Source organism: Anabrus simplex, chromosome X (genome assembly GCF_040414725.1).
Source record: "Anabrus simplex isolate iqAnaSimp1 chromosome X, ASM4041472v1, whole genome shotgun sequence".
In the NCBI taxonomy this organism is placed as follows: Eukaryota; Metazoa; Arthropoda; class Insecta; order Orthoptera; family Tettigoniidae; genus Anabrus; species Anabrus simplex.
The window spans coordinates 101645040-101664810 of NC_090279.1; the positions used below are offsets into that span (position 1 = coordinate 101645040).

Genomic DNA, 19771 nt, shown 5'->3' on the forward strand with positions numbered 1-19771 from the left:
ATAGCAACATGCTGGATGGACTGAGGCACGTTACCGCAGTCACACAGTGGACTTGTAGTTTTTCCCCCATTTGAAGAGCCAGAATTTACATCTTCCATCATTTGTCTTGATTCTGTTTAAAGATGTCTATTCCTTTCTCAGTAAGTTGAAACCAGGTGGAGCTCTGCATGGATTATTGATTAAACCCACGTGGTCGGGGTTTGACAAGTTCCATTCTTCACGCCAGGCTTGATCAGCTTCGAAATGTGAGTTGATGAGCTTCTCACCAAGCTTCCATAATGGGTTCCTGGATTTCAACTTCTGTCGGGTCTGAAGTTTGCAGTCCTGATGTAAGGGCAATTGAGGATCACTACGACATTTCTGCCATTCTTTTAGCAGAGCCGCTTCTCTTCATATGTGAGAGGGAGGGATGTTGGATAACACTGGCAGCCATTTCAGAGGTGTTGATTTGATGGTGCCTAAGGCAAGGGCTGATGTTCGCAGAAATGTTGTGTTTGCTCCCCAGCCAGTTCCACTGAGCTTGTGCAAGATGTTATGCCTCATTTTTAGCTTTGCAGTGGTATTTAAGAGGTGTTGTTTATATGACGCCGGCCCCGTGGTGTAGGGGTAGCGTGCCTGCCTCTTACCCGGAGGCCCCGGGTTCGACTCCCGGCCAGGTCAGGGATTTTCACCTGCACCTGAGGGCTGGTTCGAGGTCCACTCACGCTACGGGATTAGAATTGAGGAGTTATCTGACGGTGGGATAGCGGCCACGGTCTAGAAAGCCAAGAATAACGGCTGAGAGGATTCATTGTGCTGATCACACGACACCTTGTAATCTGCAGGCCTTCGGCCTGAGCAGCGGTCGCTTGGTAGGCCAAGGCCCTTCAAGGGCTGTAGTGCCATGGGGTTTGTTTGTTTGTTTATACGACAGTGTCCGGTCTGTTGTGACGCCCACATATTTTAGTTGCTGGTCTTTGAATTCCACTTGGGGAACATACTTGGCTCTAGATGAAAGCAGTTCATTTCAGTTTTGTTCAGGTTAGGTTTAAGTCTCCAGGTGTTGAAATATTTGTTCAAGTTGCGGAGATCCTTGGTGAGTGCGGTCAGAGCTACGTCATCTGCATATATGAACTTCTGAGAGACAGTTACTGGAAGATCTAAAGAGTAGTGGAGCGAGAACTGATCCTTGTGGTAGACCATTATTTAGTACGTAAGGCTTGCTTACATTGCCATTTAAATGTACTTCAAATACTCTATTGCATAACATGTTGTTGAGAAGTGTCGTGAGGGTTTTACAAGGAATAATCTTTAAGAGTTTCAGTATCATTTCTTGTCGCCACACTATGTCATAAGCCGATGTTAGGTCCACAAACACTGCGCTTGTTTTCTTCTCCTGAAATCCATTCTCAATGTGGCTGGTGAGTGCGGTCACAGCAGCTTCTGTTCGGTCGGAATCCAGCTTGTTCGGCTGGTATGCGTTGGAAGGCTGTGGCTGAGATTCTGCTGTAGACCATTCTTTCGATTAGCTTGTAGAATATGCTTAAGAGTGCGATGGGTCGATAATCCTCTTGACTGTTTCTGCTTTTCCCAGGCTTCAGGATGGCAACTATTTTTGTTTTCTTGAGCAGGGATGGGAGTCTACTGTTCCGTAAGATGTCAGTACAGAATTTAACTAGCCAGTCCAGAGTTCTAGGACCACAGTGTTTCAGGGACTCTGGATATATTCCATCTAATCCAGTTGCTTTACCTGGTTTTATTTCTTTCAGAGCTGCTGAAATCTCTGCAACACTGAAGTCTCCTGAAAACTGTGTGGTTGGTTAAGTCAGAGATAGTTTGTTTCTTAGCTCCTTCTTAAGTTTCTTAGTTTCAATTTTGTTGACACGAGTAGGTCTCTTGGAAAGACTGACAATTCTATTGGCTACATCTGCTGGAGATACATTTGAGCTCTTATTAACATATCTTGGAGTGTTACTACCGAGTTTTTGCAGAAGAGCCCAAGCTTTTCTACTCGGGTGTTGGAAATTCATGCTGGATGTCACTGAAGAATTCAAATTTTTTTCTGGCAGAATCTAAGCAGTACAATAGTTTGTCGGCAACATCTATTCTGTTACTTTGTTGGTATTCCTCATATAGCTCATCACACCGTCTGTTCCACCCAGGAATATATTCTTTCCTAAATCCTCTGGGAATGTGTTTCCTTGCTACGGAACACATTAAACCAACAAATCGCTCATAGTTGTCAAGTTTTGGTGGAATCCACTGAATGTTGTAATCCAATTCCTTAGTGAAAGCTCCCCAATGTGCTTCTCCAAAATTCCAGCGGGGTAGAGGCGTTGATCTTATTATCAGGACTTCAATACCAATTTTTACGATGATTGATCTGTGCAGACTTCGAGGAAATTTACTCAATACTTTTCTGCTGCACTGTAGGGGTCTTCCACCTTCGTTTCTTGATACAAAACAAAGGTCTGTGTTGGTGTCTTTCTTCCATCTGCCCCAGTGAAAGGATCCTTTGTCTTTTGCATCATACAGAAGGAAAACATCTTCTGTTTCTGACCAGGCTAACACACCAAGACCGTCCTCATCAGTGTCCCCATATCCTCAGGAAGTGCTCCTCCTGTTGAAATCTCCCATGATGACTGTGGGGTACTTCATGTTCTGAATGGCTTCTTTACACCCAGGTTGAGACGGTGGTTTATAAATGTTTACTATTTCCAAGTCTGCTACTTTGACTCTGGTTACAAAGATGTCATTAGAGCTTGTGTCTAGGATTTCAACTTGGTCAATATTATTTCGTATGTGCGTAGTGGTGCTATAGATTTTGTGGAAGGTAGCCGTAGCAAGGTTGAATCCTGGTGATTTACATATGGAGTGAAGTTTGGTTAACACGGCATGTGCATGATTGTCCTTTAGCACTTTTAAAAGGTAGTTACTTTTAGATCGGCTTATTTAATTGGCATGTATTCAAAGAGGGGCCGATGTTTTTTACCGATGTTGTTGTTTGGTTCTGAGAAGAACCGTTTAGATTAAAATAATGTACCATGATCTAGGTTGCTGTTTGCTGGGATATCCGTAAAACAGAGCTTAAGGTCCAGCAGCCAAGTGCCGTTGCTTTCTTAACACCACCCAAGAGACACGTGTAGGGTATTTCAAGGTTATACCTACGGACATGAAGCAACGATCGTCTCCCTACTCACCCTAATTTTGAATATCCACATTTTGGTTCTGATGGTATTCCAAAAAGCACCCTGTCCTGCACAGAGGTAATTCGCACTGCTTACATTTGAATGTTGTTTGTTTGCCTCTCCCAGAAGCTGCCCTATTTTTCATTTGTAAACACAAAGCACACACTCTGGAACGGTCATGTATCTTCACAACAGAATTATTAAATAATTTAGGGGTGGACAGCCGATGGGTAAACTTTATTTCCTGCCCGTACGTTTGCGGGAGATGAAGTTCCCTATCAGCTGTTGCACCAAGTTGCGCCGGAAGTTCAGCTGTCTGTTTCCATAAACTGTGAAAGCTGGTCAGTTACTCATATCATAAAAAATGAAACTGTTCACAATGCACACAATCACAAAATGAAAACTAAATTTCCACCATTTTTCAGACGATTGTCCAACCCTGTAGTATTCTCTTTTCTGATCACGGAAAACTACCTCACTTCTCTTTTCCCTAGTATGCCTCTTCAGTGAAGCCTAGGTTATCTACAACAGCTGTTGGCGGCACTGTGGAGGATCCCAACATGATAGCATGTTGACATGCAATTCCTGTGTCTTCAATGCCATTATCGGTTTTTCGTTTCATTGTATCATTCTTCACAGAATCTGAATTTGTTGACAGCATAAGAACAGTACATTTATCTTGTCAGACTGTTGCTGTTATACCTTCACTTTGCATTTTCCTACATTCTCCCCACTTGAGTTGCAACTGTGCAGGTTTCCTAAACTGATCAGGCCAACCCTATTTACCCTCGTCACACAACTATTAGGTGTTATGGGTTAGCAATAATTTCATCAGTTTTGCAGAACTGAAAAAGTTACTAAAGTCAATGTGATGCCACTTTCCCCATTATGACCCTGTCAGGTGTAAAACCACCTGCTCTCCTAATAATAAATTCTGACCCCATGATTCTTTCTTCCCCTTGTAAATCTCACATTTCAGAAGGTAGCCATTTCCACTGTCAGCAATACCCCATGCTTTGATACCCCATTTGGTGGGTTTCCCTGGGAGGTACTGTTTCAAGATAAATCTTCCCTTGAATCCTATCATAGCTTCATCTACTGCCAGTTCCCAGCCAGGTGCGTACAAAATTCTGAATTTTTCGGTAAGTCGCTGAGCTGTACAGAATATCGTAATTTTCATCTTGTGGTGTTGGCCTGTTTACATGCCTACTTATATGTAAATATTGCCCAAGTTCCCTAAACCGTTTCAGTGTCATTGCCTGCCTTACTAATGGGCACACGCAAAAGTCTCCTAGGAAGTAATCGTCTGTTTCCGGTGAAACAACCAATCCCATATGAATTAGAACTCCTACATACGCCCTTATTTCATCAGCGTTAGTGTCTTGCCAGATAGCATCAACAGTGCCAGTTTTTCTTTGTAAATATTTGGCATGAATATTCGTTTGCTCTGCTACTAGCTCATAAAATTCTGATCCCGCAAATAATTCAAAAAATCTTTTCCTGAACTCCCGGAAAGTAAATCATGATTTGGACCGGCATTGTTTTCCCATATTTTCAGTTCGTCAAAATGAATATTGTGGCTCCAGATATCACGAGTAATATATCTTTGTAGTCCTGTCCCTGTATCTTCTTACAATATTTGTTCACGCTCGTGATTCTCGGAATCATTATCACTACTACATTCATCAGAATACAATTCTGAACCACAACTAGAAAGCTCACTATCTCCACTATCTTCTAACATATCATCAATTTCGCATTCTTTCATACCATTTGACACAACTCCACGATTAGAAGACTTGAACAAGAATAATCTCAAACTGAAAGACGATGTTTATAAAGTAGGCCTGCTTGGGAAATATACACAGGAAATGCTCTCAACAAGGTTCCGACAGCTTGGTGAGTCAAGGGAATAAAGTGTGGTTTCACAAGACCTTCAATATTTCTCTGGACACACTTCTAATGAATGCGAGTGTGACGAGCGCTTTGGAGTGTTCAGCACAGCAGGTGGGTGATAATACTCAAGCGCTTTGGAGCGTTAGGGACGGCGAAGAATTAATGTGGCTACACCACTGTAAACTAGAATGTAAGGCACATCCCCACTATCCACTATCCCTGAAGAGAAATATGAGGGTCATACGGGAAAGGGACCTGAAAAGGTCCAAAGTTTCTGGCAGATGCTAGAAGACGAGATTGTTACGATCCCCAGGTCACCATGTCAAAATCCTCGTAGGTGACTTCAACGCTCAACTGGGAAAAGAGCAACGGTACCGAGATATACTGGGGCCTTACACAGCACATAGACGAACAAACACCAACGGCAAGTGCTTAATTGAAATGAGTAGGTTATATCAGTTGAAGATCATGTCGACAGTTTTTCCCAGAAAGACAAAATACCAGATCACCTGGCAGTCACCGAACACAGCTATAGGATCATTTCAAATTGATCATGTTGCAATCAGTGTAAAATGCAGGAAAGAGATCATGAATGTCAGAGTTCGTGAAGGTTGGAATGTTGATGACCGTTTCTTCACAAAACTAAAGAGGAGATTATTGCCCAAATGAAAGGTATCTTCTACCACAATTCCACCAAGGATTGATCCACAATTCCTGTCGGAGAATAAAGAACGTTTTGCAACTGACATCTTGCAAAATGATATGAAAGACTGGAACCAACTGAAGTCCACCATATGCGAAACAACCAATAACCTCGGACAACCTCGAAGGAAGAGACGGCATAGATGGTGCGATCTTGCAGTTGATGAGCCTGAACGAAAGGAATTGCAAGTTGTCCACTTCATGACCGTATCAATGAGTATAATCAACAAGTATAATTAAAGAACCACCTAATTGATACTTTATTTTTTGCATTGGGGAAAATTAAATATACATTATCACTCACAGAACATGTTTAGACCACTTAGTGGTCATCATCAGCCGTATAAGGAAACCTTGGGCCTTCAGAGAGGAACTCTCGGGTTATAAACCACAATGCCTTCACTTTAAGAATACAGACCTGTAACTGCCGGAACGTGGAACTTTTGGCAAACTACTTTGAGCAGTTACTCAATTGCGAAGAGCCCACAGAAAGATTACCTGTTTAAGATTCTCCAGAGATACACCTACCATCTAACCCACCAACAATGCAGCAAATTGCTAAAGCCATCGGACATCTTAAGAACTGCAAGGCCCCCACGGAAGATGGCATCATTGCGGAATCTCTAAAAGCAGGTGGAAATAAGATCACAGAGGCCATACACCAGATCTTGTTCGACTGCTGGGAGACTGACAGGATCCCTGATGACTGGAAATCAGCTATCATACTCTCTTTACATACGAAAGGTGACCGCAGTGATGTCAACAACTACCGAGGGATATCTCTGCTGTCAGTAGCATACAAAGTGCTATAAAGGATTTTACTGGACAATGTGGAAAGCCAATGTGATCGAACGATTGGTATCAAAGAGGATTTCGGCAGGGACAGTGCTGTACTGAGCAGATCATCAACCTAAAAACTATTCTCCAACTAAAACAAGTAAGGAGTATGAACATTGCTGTGGTTTTCGTCGACTTTGAAAAACCTTATGATTCCATCGACCGCCAGACACTCTTCTCCGAAATGCAAGAACGATGTGTCTATTACAACACACGCACCCTCATCCAACACACTCTTACGAATACAACATCTAAGGTGAAGTTCAGGGGAGAACTATCTCGGAATTTCAAGATAAAAACTGGAGTATGACAGGGTGATGGCCTCTCACTCATTCTGTTTAATCTAGTGCTTGATAAAGTCATCAAGATCTGGGAATGTACATTGAGGAGTCTAGAAATCAAACCAGTTGCCATTGGAGCTGGGACCCTAAAGATTGAGATCAGGTGCCTAGCATTTGTAGATGACATTGCAATCCTAACCAACAACTTTAAGGATGCTGTCAATGCTATCGAAGGCCTGCGCGAGATAGCGGTAAAGGCAGGATTACACATACCGTACGACAAAACGAAGTACTCTGAGACTCGGCATCCCGGAAACTTCCCTTTGATTACCATATATGGAACGACTGGGAGAGTCAATCGCTTCCGCTATCTTGGTGAATGGGTCCACCCCAATGTTAGAGATGGTATATCTATCTTAGAAAGATGTAATGAACTCAATGCAGCATACCAACTATCCCACAACAATATAATAAGAGATACATTTCAAAAAATGCTAAAGATCTGTCATTACAAAACTCCTGTCAGACCACAGTTTTTGTACGCCTCAGAGACCCTTATACGAAACATGTACCACTTTTAACCAATAAGTTGCCTTAAGCAATTTAGTGTATCGACAAGGTGGAAAATAAAAAATACTTAGTTGTGAATATATTTAAGTGTGATACGGACCAGGAAGCTGATTTTATGCAAGTTGCTTTATGTCACACTGACACAGATAAGTCCCACGGCAAAGATAGGATAGGAAAGGGCTAGGAGTGAGAAGGAAGTAGACTTAATTATGGTACAGCCCCAGCATTTGCCTGGTGTGAAACTGGGGAAACCACAGAAAATTATCTTCAGGGCTGCCGACAGTGGGGTTTGATCCCACTATCTCCCGAATACTGGATACTGGCTGGAGGTAAGCGACTGGAGCTTACCCTATCAACATTCACAAAAAACTCTCGTTCAGAAACGTGCTGCAATGTGAAACCACATTTCCTTCAAACTCACATTTATGAACAAGCTGTTCTGCGCACAAGTCAATGACGACACAAGGCTGACACTTACCTATGAACATACACAGAACAGTTCTTGCATTCTAGGTTATTAATTTTGTATACCTGACATTGTTCTAGGGCAGTGATCTTTGCTATCTACAGTATATTTACCAGCTTTTCTTCTCTTGCGCTCCCTTGGTTCCTCATTTCTTTTATGTTTCTTTCTTTTCTTCGGTACTTCCTCCTCAGCTGCAGAACCATCTTCATCTAAAAGTAATTAGAAAAAGCTAGTGTACAGATACATAGATACTACTCTTACCTTGAGTAACCTGCATAAAGTGGCGACCAAATCATAGAAATACAGATCTAGGATAGAAATGGAAACAAGAACGTGGGTGTAAAATTAAAGTTACAAAAATTTTGGAATTGGAAAGGTCTATTTCATCACATAACACCACTGTGCTGAATGAGACATGCAGACCGGCTGCACTATAATATGCCTATCAACCTCTTCCTCATGGGCACAGGGTGACAAGTCCTCCTTTTTCCTAGAAATATCCTACATTTGAATTCACGACATCTGTTAGCAAAGTGCAGTTATTCCCAGGATTTTTTGATGATACAAATGTAGTCCTAGGACAGAGAAAGAGAAGTATGTCTGCAGATGCAATAGACAGTTAGCAGGCATAGAGACACTCTAGAGGAAACAGCCTAGGAATTACTGTGCGTAAGAATGGAAAAAGCAAACATCTTGGTGGAATGACAAAATGATGATGATGATGATGATTGCTGTTGTTTAAATAGGCCTAACATCGAAGGTATGAGATGGATGACATGATATGATAACTAAAATTTCAAAATGTATCCACTGACTAGAGTTTAAAACATATAGTGAAGAAAAATGATTATGAGATTAAAACAATTAGTGGATCTAATTCACAATGCCTTATTTTCTAATGAAATTATAGAATATACAGGCGACAATGGAATAAGGCATTGCCTGGAAGTACAGATATATATTCAAGATATATGTTAAAAAACACATTAAAATACACAAACACGAACTAAAATAGAGTCAATGGAACAAATGCGCAGTTAACACAAATACACTAAGACAAAGGACATTATTACACGCTATCCCTCATAAAACGGATGACAAGGTCTGCTGACTTCTCATCATCTCGCAGGATGAGGGAGATGGTACTCGGGAGTTCTAGCCTACGGCGCAGATCGACCAGGTCCACACACACCACGGTAAGATGATTGTCGCAAGTACACACTGGAGGGGTTCTCTTTTCAGTAAATGGGAGTGCATTAGTATACCGTGGCCGATTCGAAGAAGACATAATACCACTTCTTCCCTCCGAGAAGCCCGAAGGGAAATCCTCCATACCTTCGTTGTACCTTTTAACACTCTCACCTTATTTGGAAGTGGAGTGGCCTGCCACTCCATCTCCCAATGGGACTTATCCAAATGTCTCATCTGAGAGCGAATATCACTTGCTGGAACCTTGTACGGCAATGGGGGCAGTACAAGTTATAAATCTCATTTTATAACTGTATTGGATTTCAGAGTAATAAATTATTATATTTAAAAAAACCACCTTTCCAATACACAAAATCCTTATATTTAGGATGAAACCATTTAATTACAAATTGGACATGTTTCGCACAATCTTAGCGAGCATCATCAGCCATAGATAACATAAATCATTGGTGGGTCAGGGCCCTGATCCTGGTGTATATCACAAAAGAATGTCTAATATACATTGATAAAAATATATGAATTTAACACTTTAAAAATAATCAATAAGATTATATGTGTCAATTAAAACAAAAATTGATCATTAAAATTGCTTAAAATGTAAAATGGAATGGATGACTTAAAATGTTAAAATAGTATGTAGTGATTAGATGTTCTTAAAAATCGTTGTCCATTATATCTACGCTCGATTGCTTTAGACTGTTTATGATGAAAACAGTTTTTCATATCAGGGTGAGCTCTTATTATAAACTATGATGCTGTTTTTTAAGAATAATCATGATGAGGAATGCTGAAATCACATATGATGGTTGAAAAACAAAGTTCACTGATGATAAAATGTCGTCTAGATCGGCGTAAATTAGCCTGGGATTCCTCATGTTGTGTTTCAGACATTATTTTGTGCAGTAATGTGTTGACATTGGTCTCCTAACGGAGAAGTGTGCTCGGAACAGTCTCTTGAAATATGATGTGAATATTGTTGTCACGACTACCAGCTTGCAGTTTGAAGGTGTAGCAAGCTGGAAGCACACAGAGGCAGTATATGAGGATGACAAGAAATTTTGATTTCACGCACTCAAGAAACTGACCGATACACACAGCACCTGATTCCCGTGCGAAGATGAACGTTAGCATTGCTGCCCAAGTCCTCAGTAACACTGTTGTTTGTGCCTTGCAAAATGGAGTTCGAAATGGTGAGCTATTTCTCATGGAATTTTAAATGTACAGGCTGTAGAAAATTACTCCTGACGATCAATATTTAATGTCCAGTTTCATTCATTCACATTATTTTTTTCATGCCTCTTGCCATCGGGTGGCCTTGCGACCGCAGAATACTGCAAACTTTCTGATGACTTAATGGAGTCCTTCAATGGATGTTTGCCGTATCCTATGAGTGAGTACAATTGTAGCATATTTCTTATAATAGGAAAGAGCAAGTATACCTAGGTAACAGAAAGTTACTAATAATTGTCACATATCACTGACTTGGTTTATCTTGTACTTTCTTACAGACAGAGCTCCACTCAAAGTGCGATTGGAAGTTAACAGTCCACATTGGAAGATGTGATAAGAGGCCATAAAATGTTTGGACTCTTTCATTTTTTTAGTACCTTCCAGGGTTGTAGGTCAGTCTCCAAAAGAGAAGAAAATGCCCTTCCAGCATGCTTGGATTACATCCATTAAGGCTATGGAGCTTTCAACTGCACCTGTGAGAACCTGGCTGCTGAGGTTCGCTATTTGCAGCTGAGGTATCTCTTGAAAATGTGTTTGGGTTGATTCGATCACATTGTGGTTGCAATGAGCATCCCACAATGTGGCAGTTTGTAGATGCACTGAGGACCTGCATCATCAATGGTTTGGCATTTGGAGACATCCTACATGAACGATGATGCAGAGCTTCTGTCCAATTTACAACAGTTCCTTTGTGGTGGTCATGAACCTAATGTGCCTACTTCCAGGCCTGTGGATGACATAATGCCTGTCACTGTTGATTCTGATGAGGCCAGATATCCAGGTGACAGCGTTATGTGCTCTACAGCCTATGTCAGTGGCTATATTGCAAACAGGCTCTGGGACATTGGTCCCTGCAAGAGTTGCAGGTCTGTTTTGTGTTGTGCTGACACAGATCTTTTTCTGCATGAAGTCATTGACTCTCGAGAGAAGGACCCCAATCAAAGACGTTTGACATATCCCTCAGAAAGTCTTATTTCTGCTGTTGCTTGGGGCGTGACTCTTGTTGAGAAAATACTTGATGCAGATCGAAAGATGGCAGATTTGATTAAAACTCTAGCAGGGAATTTGGAAAGAGACATTGAATTTTCTTGGCTTCACAATGTTGCTTGTGGCCATGGCAATATTTTACTGCAGAAATTTCCCAGAGTTCTTTGCTTCATCTGTGTAACTTGGTGGTGCACCAAGTATAACAGGGAAGTCAAAGAATCTGCTAAACTTCAGCGTAAACTAGAAAAACTCAATGTATTATAAGCTTCAGTGGTTCCGTATCTTCTAAGTAGGCTATCTGTCTTGGTCTGATACTAGAAGTTCTATGTTTTTTATAATACACTAGACTCCCGTTAATCCGAACTGAAATATTAATTTTTTAAAAAATATCCTTATTGAAATGAAAGAACATTATAGAATGAAGATTTACTCACATTTTATTAGTAATATTTTACAAGAATAACTCAATGGAAACATAATTATTCATCATAAACCATCAATCACTGGTCGTTTATCTTTACAAAGTGTGTTAGTTTTGTGGCCGTTGTTGAACAGCAGTGAACAGAAATCAGTGAACAACAGAAGTCCTTATTATGTAATGTTATGTAAATTCTGTCTTGTCATCATTTTGGGTAAACAAAACATTTAAAAAAACTGAAGAATTTATGCAAAGCAAATTATTGTACAGGAAAACCCCATTATACGCGGATTCGTTATCCGCGATTTCGCATATACTCGATTTTGGTTTTAAGTCTAGTCTGCCATCTGCTAACAGAACGTAGAAACTGTAATGACTTAAGGGGAGTACAGACGTGCCTGCCTAACTCTGTAACGTACACTACGTTGCGCACCGGGCTATTTTGCCGTGCGGTTAGGAGGGCGCAGCTGTGAGCTCGCATCCAGGAGATAGTGGGTTCGAACCCCACTGTCGGCAGCCCTGAAGATGGTTTTGCGTGGTTTCCCATTTTCACGGCAAATGCTGGGGCTGTACCTTAATTAAGGCCACGGCTGCTTCCTTCCCATTCCTAGGCCTTCCTGTCCCATCGTCGCCATAAGACCTATCTGTGTCGGTGCGCCGTAAAGCAAAATAGCAAAAAACTACGTCACGCGCCAAGATTAAACAGGGCAAGCACATCTCTACGCGCATCTTCTGTCATGTTTGTCCAGACGTGAATCGTCAGTTCCGCCCAGTAGAGCTGTAGAGATGCACTGGACAGGTTTCGTATTTAAAAGGCCGGTTAAAAGGAAAGAAAGTGTGCCTGTCGAAGGAAAGAAGCGTGTACCAAAGTTGTATTCGTTAGAAACAAAATTAGAAGTGTTGGATCGCCATGAGAAAGGTGAGTGTGTTGTTGACATTCGGCGTGCTTTGGGAGTGAGTGAATCCAATGTGAGAACTATTCGAAACAACGTGGAATTAATTCGAAAATCTGTTCTATCTTCTCTTAACTTAAGTGTGACCAGAGTGATCAAATCTCGCTTGGAATCGATGGAAAGAATGGAGTGGATTGAGCATCACAACCAACAACACATGCCCCTCTCTGGAGCTGCTATTCAAGCTAAAGCTTGTATGCAGAGTTTAGTTTATCTATGTGTGTTTCAATGTTACATTTTTAAGTGTATAAAGTTTGCATTAAAATGCGTTTCAGAAACATGATAATGGTTACTTTTTGTAAAAATACTAACAATCTCTGCTATTTTAGAATTAATATGCGAGTAAACGGAAACCTAACCTTGCATTTTACATATAAAGTGACTCTCGATTTACGCGAATTCAGTATGCGTGGCAACTTCACGGAACGTAACTATTGTGTATAACGAGGTCTACCTGTATGTAGCTTTCTTATTTAAAAAATATTTAGGCCTATGAAGAAATGGGCTATGAAAAAGATTTATGTTCAAAGAGACCTGGGTATTTACATTTCCTGTTTTAAATTGTATATTATTCGGCAAATGATATAAAGGGATGTGGATTTTTATACATGACTTGTGAGGCAGGGTGTGCCAGGTGTAAGTGGCCCTTTCCTGTCATTTTGTAATATCCGCTAATATGCGGATTCAGCAAAAAGGATTATTCTAGAAGAATATTGTCATTGGCCAAAATACAAATGTTTTTTATTGGCCAGTATATTAGGATTTTTAATTGGTGAATGCGGCAAACTGGAGTGTTGCTACTGGTTATTTGTAATCACTCGATTTCCTGTTTGCGGCTCCTCACGTGTGCGAGTTAATTTGTCCGCGTCTTTGAATTTGGATCACTACAGCGGGCGGACGCGTTTTGCGTCCGTCCCACAATGGGTCTTCAGCTGGCCAAGGTAAACGCTATGTTATTGCCTTATCTTATTTAAATGCATTGTTGTGTTTCGGACTATTCCCACTTAATGTAACTTCAGTAATTATGTAGAATTTCATCTTATGTGCCGGAGTTTCCTTTAGTTTTCCACATTTACTTAAATAGAGCATTTGTATGACTTAGCGATTATGCTAGTCCGCAACGTGTTTTCGGAGGCAGACCTTCTTTTCTAATTCTAGTTGTAATTTTAAGTAACTGTAACACACTTTCTTGAATAGTGAAATTAATTTTTGTTTCTTTCGAGGTTGCCTCCTTTCATTCTGTAAACTTAACTTTAATGTGAACCTCTATGACAAAGTTTGTTCGTGACCGAAGAGCTTAATTGTTTCCCTTACACATCTTTGTTTTGTGTCTCAAGTATCAGTTAATCCGCAGTTCATTTATTTGTTCATTTATAATTGTATGTTCATCTTCTCAATAATTATTTGTCTGTTGGGTGTATTACTGTAAGTCTTTTCTCCCCCATAACGTCATACGTTCCCATGGACCTCATAGGGCCCCACACGTTCCACAATCCTGTCTTAGTTGTCGTTATTAGGCCTATAAGTTCTCAGTGTACGATTTGATTTTGCGTATTTAGAAGTTTCCCATTATGTTTCCATGCTCTGATATGTATTCACCGCCACTGCGTTATTTTACTATTTCTTTATTCACATTTTATGCCAACTTTTATTATTATTATTATTATTATTATTATTATTATTATTATTATTATTATTATGTGTAGGCGTAATTATCCCGATTACGGTTACAAGTTTCTTTTGCCGTAGTGATTGGAACCTACTCGAAGATGCAGCGTTAAACCAGCGCCTCATAAACAACACATCAGTAAATGCTAAAGAATGGACATTTCAAATTACAGTATGTACTGTACTGTATTGTAGAAACTATTTTCCTCAGACGGTTGAGGCTCTGACCTTCTGACCTTCGATCCTAGCTCAGTCCGGTGGTATTTGAAGCTGCTCAAATATGTCAGCCTCGTGTAAGTAGATTTACTGGTATGTAAAAGAAAATCCCGGCACCCAGGGGTCTCCGAAAACCGTAAAAGTTGTTAGCGGGATGTAAGAACAATAAGATTATTATTAGAAAATATTTTCCAGTTCATCCGAAAATTTCGTAATCCAAACAGACTCCGGTCCCAATTAGTTTGGATTAACGAGACTCTACTGTATATGTATTTTGCCATGGTATGCTCCTGAAGGTTGTTTATACTAGGAATTCATATTTTGAAACGTTCAATTTCAGAGAAATACACTTCCCTTGCAGTTCCACACCCTCTTTTAGTGGTTAAATGAGTGGTGGTGGTGGTGGTGGTGGTGGTAGTGATTACTTTTTCAGGGAAGTAATTTAAGGAACCAAAAGTGAAGTAATACATTGAAGTGATATTTTCTTCTCTTTGATACTGTTCTTACAGTTCCTTCATGGCTACAGATGTATTCAAAACACAAAAGAAGCCAGTAGCTTTATACTTTTATGTGACTGGTGATATGATCACACCCTTGAGACCTCGAGTTCTTCTTGGTATTCAAACCCGAGTAACATGACTTTCCCTGTAAGTAAATCACATGTTTATTGAACACAGTTACAGTTGTCACCTTCGTCTCAGTAATGTGATTTGGCTGTAACAACCCTGTGTGAAGTGCTGTGAAGTGTTTTTAAAACATGAATGACCTATAGAAGTGGTACTATGAATGATATTATTTCCCACCTGTGTGAATTTTGTGCAGGATTATCATGCGTTAATCAAACTTATTATTGTAAGTGTCAAAATTGCCATTTGAAATGTCAGTGATATGTGAAATTGTCTTTCTGATACTTTCGAAAAAGGTTCACATTAATACACTTAAGAAAATGGAAGTTGCAACACCATGAAGGCATTGGTCATTTGTGTTGATTTTTAAGATATGGAACGATGCCATGTAGGTATGTAAACAATCAAAGTTTCAGACCCATTGGATTGTTGTTACAGGTCTCCCCACATGATTGGTCGCGGAGGAATCAACTCCAGTATACGGACTCCGGTGTAGCGTCTGTGCAGTGATGCGTTTCCCATCAAACATGTCTCGACGACAGAGAAGAGCACGCTATCCAAAACTTTTGCCGTTTGAGAGGGCTCGGATAATTGGGCTGTGCGAGGCTGGGTTATCGCTAAGGACTGTCACTACACGTGTTGGCCGACAGGCATCTACGGTTCAACGTGTATGGCAGCAGTGGTCAAATGAAGGTACCCACACTCGTAGACCTGGCACAGGCCCAGCATGACGGACAGCTGTGAGAGAGGATCACTGCATTATTCGGATGGCCCGGATGGAACCCATGCAACAGTAGCGCAAATTCAAGCAGTTGTGGCACCCCAGTTACACAACAAACAGTTGATAATCGCCTGCGTGCAGCTGGCTTACAAGCCCGTGTCCCTGCAGAAGGTGTTCCCTTGACCCCACAACAGCAACGTGTAAGGCTAGCCTGGTGTTGAGAAAGATCGACGTAGGTCGACGAATGGCATAGGGTCGTCTTTAGTGATGAATCGCGCTTCTGCCTTGCCCGCAGTGATCAATGGAATCGTGTGCACCGCCGTACCGGGGAGAGGGGCGCCCAGATCTTATTGTCGAGAGGCACACAGGGCCAACACCAAGCATTATGGTCTTGGGAGCTATTGGCTTTAATGTCAAAACACAATTAGTGCTTGTGGAGGGCACTATGACTGCTCGACAGTACGTTGATAGGATACTCAATCCAGTGGTTGTCCCTATGATGGCAGACATTGCTAATGGGATGTTTCAGCAGGACAATGCCTGGGTTCACACTGCATGCATCTCCAGAGAGGCTCTCCACGACATCACAATCTTAGAATGGCTCGCCAGATCATCGGACCTCAGTCCTATTGAGCATGTGTGGGACATGATGGGTCAACAACTGGCCAACCGTCTCAGCCACCCACAACTCTGGAGCAACTGACCCATACAGTGCAGCAAGCATGGGCCACAATTCCTCAGGAAGCGATACAGGGCCTTATTGACTCCATGCCTCGAAGAATTCATCAATGTATTGCAGCTTGTGGTGGGCACATCCTGTATTAATTGTTGTCCAAACTTGCGGTCAGAGGGACCTGAAAGTGTAATCATCGAATCACAACCGAACACTCGTCCTGCATGTTCAATTGCAGCACGGTAGAACCACTCCTTCTGGGTGTTGCAATTTCCATTTTCTTCAGTGTATCAAAGGTTAAAATTGAATGGGTGCTCGCAAAAACGGGCTAACCAACAAATTTGGAAAAAATAAGTTATGTGCTGTCATCAATTGCGGAAGGTTCAAAGTATCTTCTGTGAGTTGGGCTAACATGAGGCAATCCTATGTGATGAGATACAACGCTTTGAATTTTATGCCATTTTATTTAGGCCAATTTTGTTATTGCAAAATCGGGCTAACAGACGTTTACGGAGGAGGCCGTAAAGGTGGTGTTGCTGTATATATAGGTTAGCAAACCTTATCCCCATGTATATTAGAGGCTGTGGGTGTTTCTTGTGTATTTGTGCCAGATGAATGGAAGGATTTAGTAAAAAGAGCTAGAGTAAGAAAGCCATTTCAAGTAGTAAAAATGACAAGTGATTAGTTTGTGAGCACTCATCCTTTGCTAGAAAAATTAACCAAGAGAATGGTATCTGTAAATAAGCAAAGAGTACTTAGTAAAGTTTCAGGCATACTATTTATGAAAGATGTACTTTAAGTATTTTTAAAATATTTATATGGTATTGTTGAGGAACATGACTGTGTTGACCTTCACAAAAGGAACAGTAATGGTGGTCGGCCATCACTTTCTAGTGTTCAGCTGTCACCGAAGTACAGTGTTACAAGGCCAATAAAGCCAGTAAAGCTTAAGGACTTGCTTGAGCTACTTGAATATGTCCCTACAATATATCACCAGTATTACAGAGAACTGACAGCTGGCAATGGCCAAGAGGTGACTGAGGAATCATTTTCCAATACATTAGAATATGACCCATATGACTGATGATAGGATAGTCCCATGAGGGAAAGTTATGTCATATTTCAAAATAACTCTGAAGCATCTTTATATCTAAAAAAGCCCATGGCACTTATGCCCTTGGAAGGGCTCTGGCCTGCCCAGCGACCGCTACTCAGCCCGAAGGCCTGCAGATTACAAGGGGTGGTATTGTCAGCACAACGCATCCTCTCGGCCATTATTCTGGGTTTTTGAGACTGGAGCTGCCATCTCATCATCAGATAGCTCCTCAATTCTAATCATGTAGGCTGAGTGGACCTCGAATCAGCCCTCAGGTCGAGAGAAAAATCCCTGACCTGGCCAGAAATCAAACCCGCCTCCGCTACCCCTACACCACGGGGGCGGCATCTTTGTGTCTAGTTTACTGTATAAAACACCTTTTTTGTATTGTATGATCATAAAATAAAGTTTGGTAAACTATTAACTATAGCTAGGTCAACGCAGAAGTCAATTTTCTTCCATTTTTTTATATTCCTATTTTTCCAAGCACTTTTCATTTTTAATACAGTTCCAATTATGTTATTGATAATTTAAAGGTACTACATCAAGATAAAATAATGAAACAAATATTATTTTTATGGTATAATTTTGTTTTTTTTGACATTTGCTAAAGTTGATTTATCACTGTTCTGACAAAATGTTGGTTAGCCCGTATTTGCGAGCACCCATTCAATTTTACTTGCCCTGCAAACTGTCATGAATTGTGCACTAACTGTTGTCCTGAAGATGCGTACTGATGTACTATATTCAAGACATTGTTCACAACTTACCACAAAATTCACCTAAATATGCTTATAAACATACCTACTGAATGGAACTGCAGTTCTATTTCACTGTCTTCTACACTTGTTGTGGAATTTTTTCTGTGCTTAATGTTAAAGTTGTGAATGTGATACTTCAGGTTAATATTTGTTTCTACACTGCTGGTCACTTTATATTTCTGTGTTTTATAGTAGTAATAACACACTTCTGTCTCCTTATTTTATTTGTATCATTATTTGCCAGTCCTAAAATCCTGTATTTCCTGTTTGAGCACACCCCAGGGGCTGGAAGTGGAATGATTCTATAATAATGTATTTTTATATACACTGACTGACAGAGCAAATGCAACACCAAGAAGGAGTGGTTCGAAAGGGATGAAAGTTGGGGAAAAAACAGAGACGGCACGGACGAATAACTGAAGTTTATTTCAAACCGATATGCAGGTTACACAATGCGCACGGCATCGACTCAGTAGGATGTAGGACCACCGCGAGCGGCGATGCACGCAGAAACACGTCGACGTACAGAGTCAATAAGAGTGCGGATGGTGTCCTGAGGGATGGTTCTCCATTCTCTGTCAACCATTTGCCACAGTTGGTCGTCTGTACGAGGCTGGGGCAGAGTTTGCAAATGGCGTCCAATGAGATCCCACACGTGTTCGATTGGTGAGAGATCCGGAGAGTACGCTGGCCACGGAAGCATCTGTACACCTCGTAGAGCCTGTTGGGAGATGCGAGCAGTGTGTGGGTGGGCATTATCCTGCTGAAACAGAGCATTGGGCAGCCCCTGAAGGTACGGGAGTGCCACCGGCCGCAGCACATGCTGCACGTAGCGGTGGGCATTTAACGTGCCTTGAATACGCACTAGAGGTGACGTGGAATCATACGCAATAGCGCCCCAAACCATGATGCCGCGTTGTCTAGCGGTAGGGCGCTCCACAGTTACTGCCGGATTTGACCTTTCTCCACGCCGACGCCACACTAGTCTGCGGTGACTATCACTAACAGAACAGAAGCGTGACTCATCGGAGAACACGACGTTCCGCCATTCCCTCATCCAAGTCGCTCTAGCCCGGCACCATGCCAGGCGTGCACGTCTATGCTGTGGAGTCAATGGTAGTCTTCTGAGCGGACGCCGGGAGTGCAGGCCTCCTTCAACCAATCGACGGGAAATTGTTCTGGTCGATATTGGAACAGCCAGGGTGTCTTGCACATGCTGAAGAATGGCGGTTGACGTGGCGTGCGGGGCTGCCACCGCTTGGCGGCGGATGCGCCGATCCTCGCGTGCTGACGT

General features: G+C 41.5%; 1 protein-coding gene across 15 annotated transcripts in view; it reads right to left on the bottom strand.

The window, feature by feature from the left end:
* LOC136886858 (zinc finger protein 41 homolog) overlaps nucleotides 1–19771 on the bottom strand; it is a 348826-nt gene that overhangs the window by 103978 nt on the left and 225077 nt on the right. For 14 of the 15 annotated variants that reach the window (XR_010861834.2, XR_011019112.1, XM_067159709.2 and 11 more), the window contains one exon: nucleotides 8033–8128. The exons of the other annotated variant lie outside the window; for it this stretch is intronic. Coding sequence is in view for 12 of the 14 variants with exons in the window: in XM_067159709.2 (XP_067015810.2) it covers nucleotides 8033–8128 (96 nt within the window). In the remaining 2 variants the exon portion in view is untranslated. The remainder of the gene's footprint in view (nucleotides 1–8032; nucleotides 8129–19771) is intronic. 15 annotated transcript variants of the gene reach the window in all.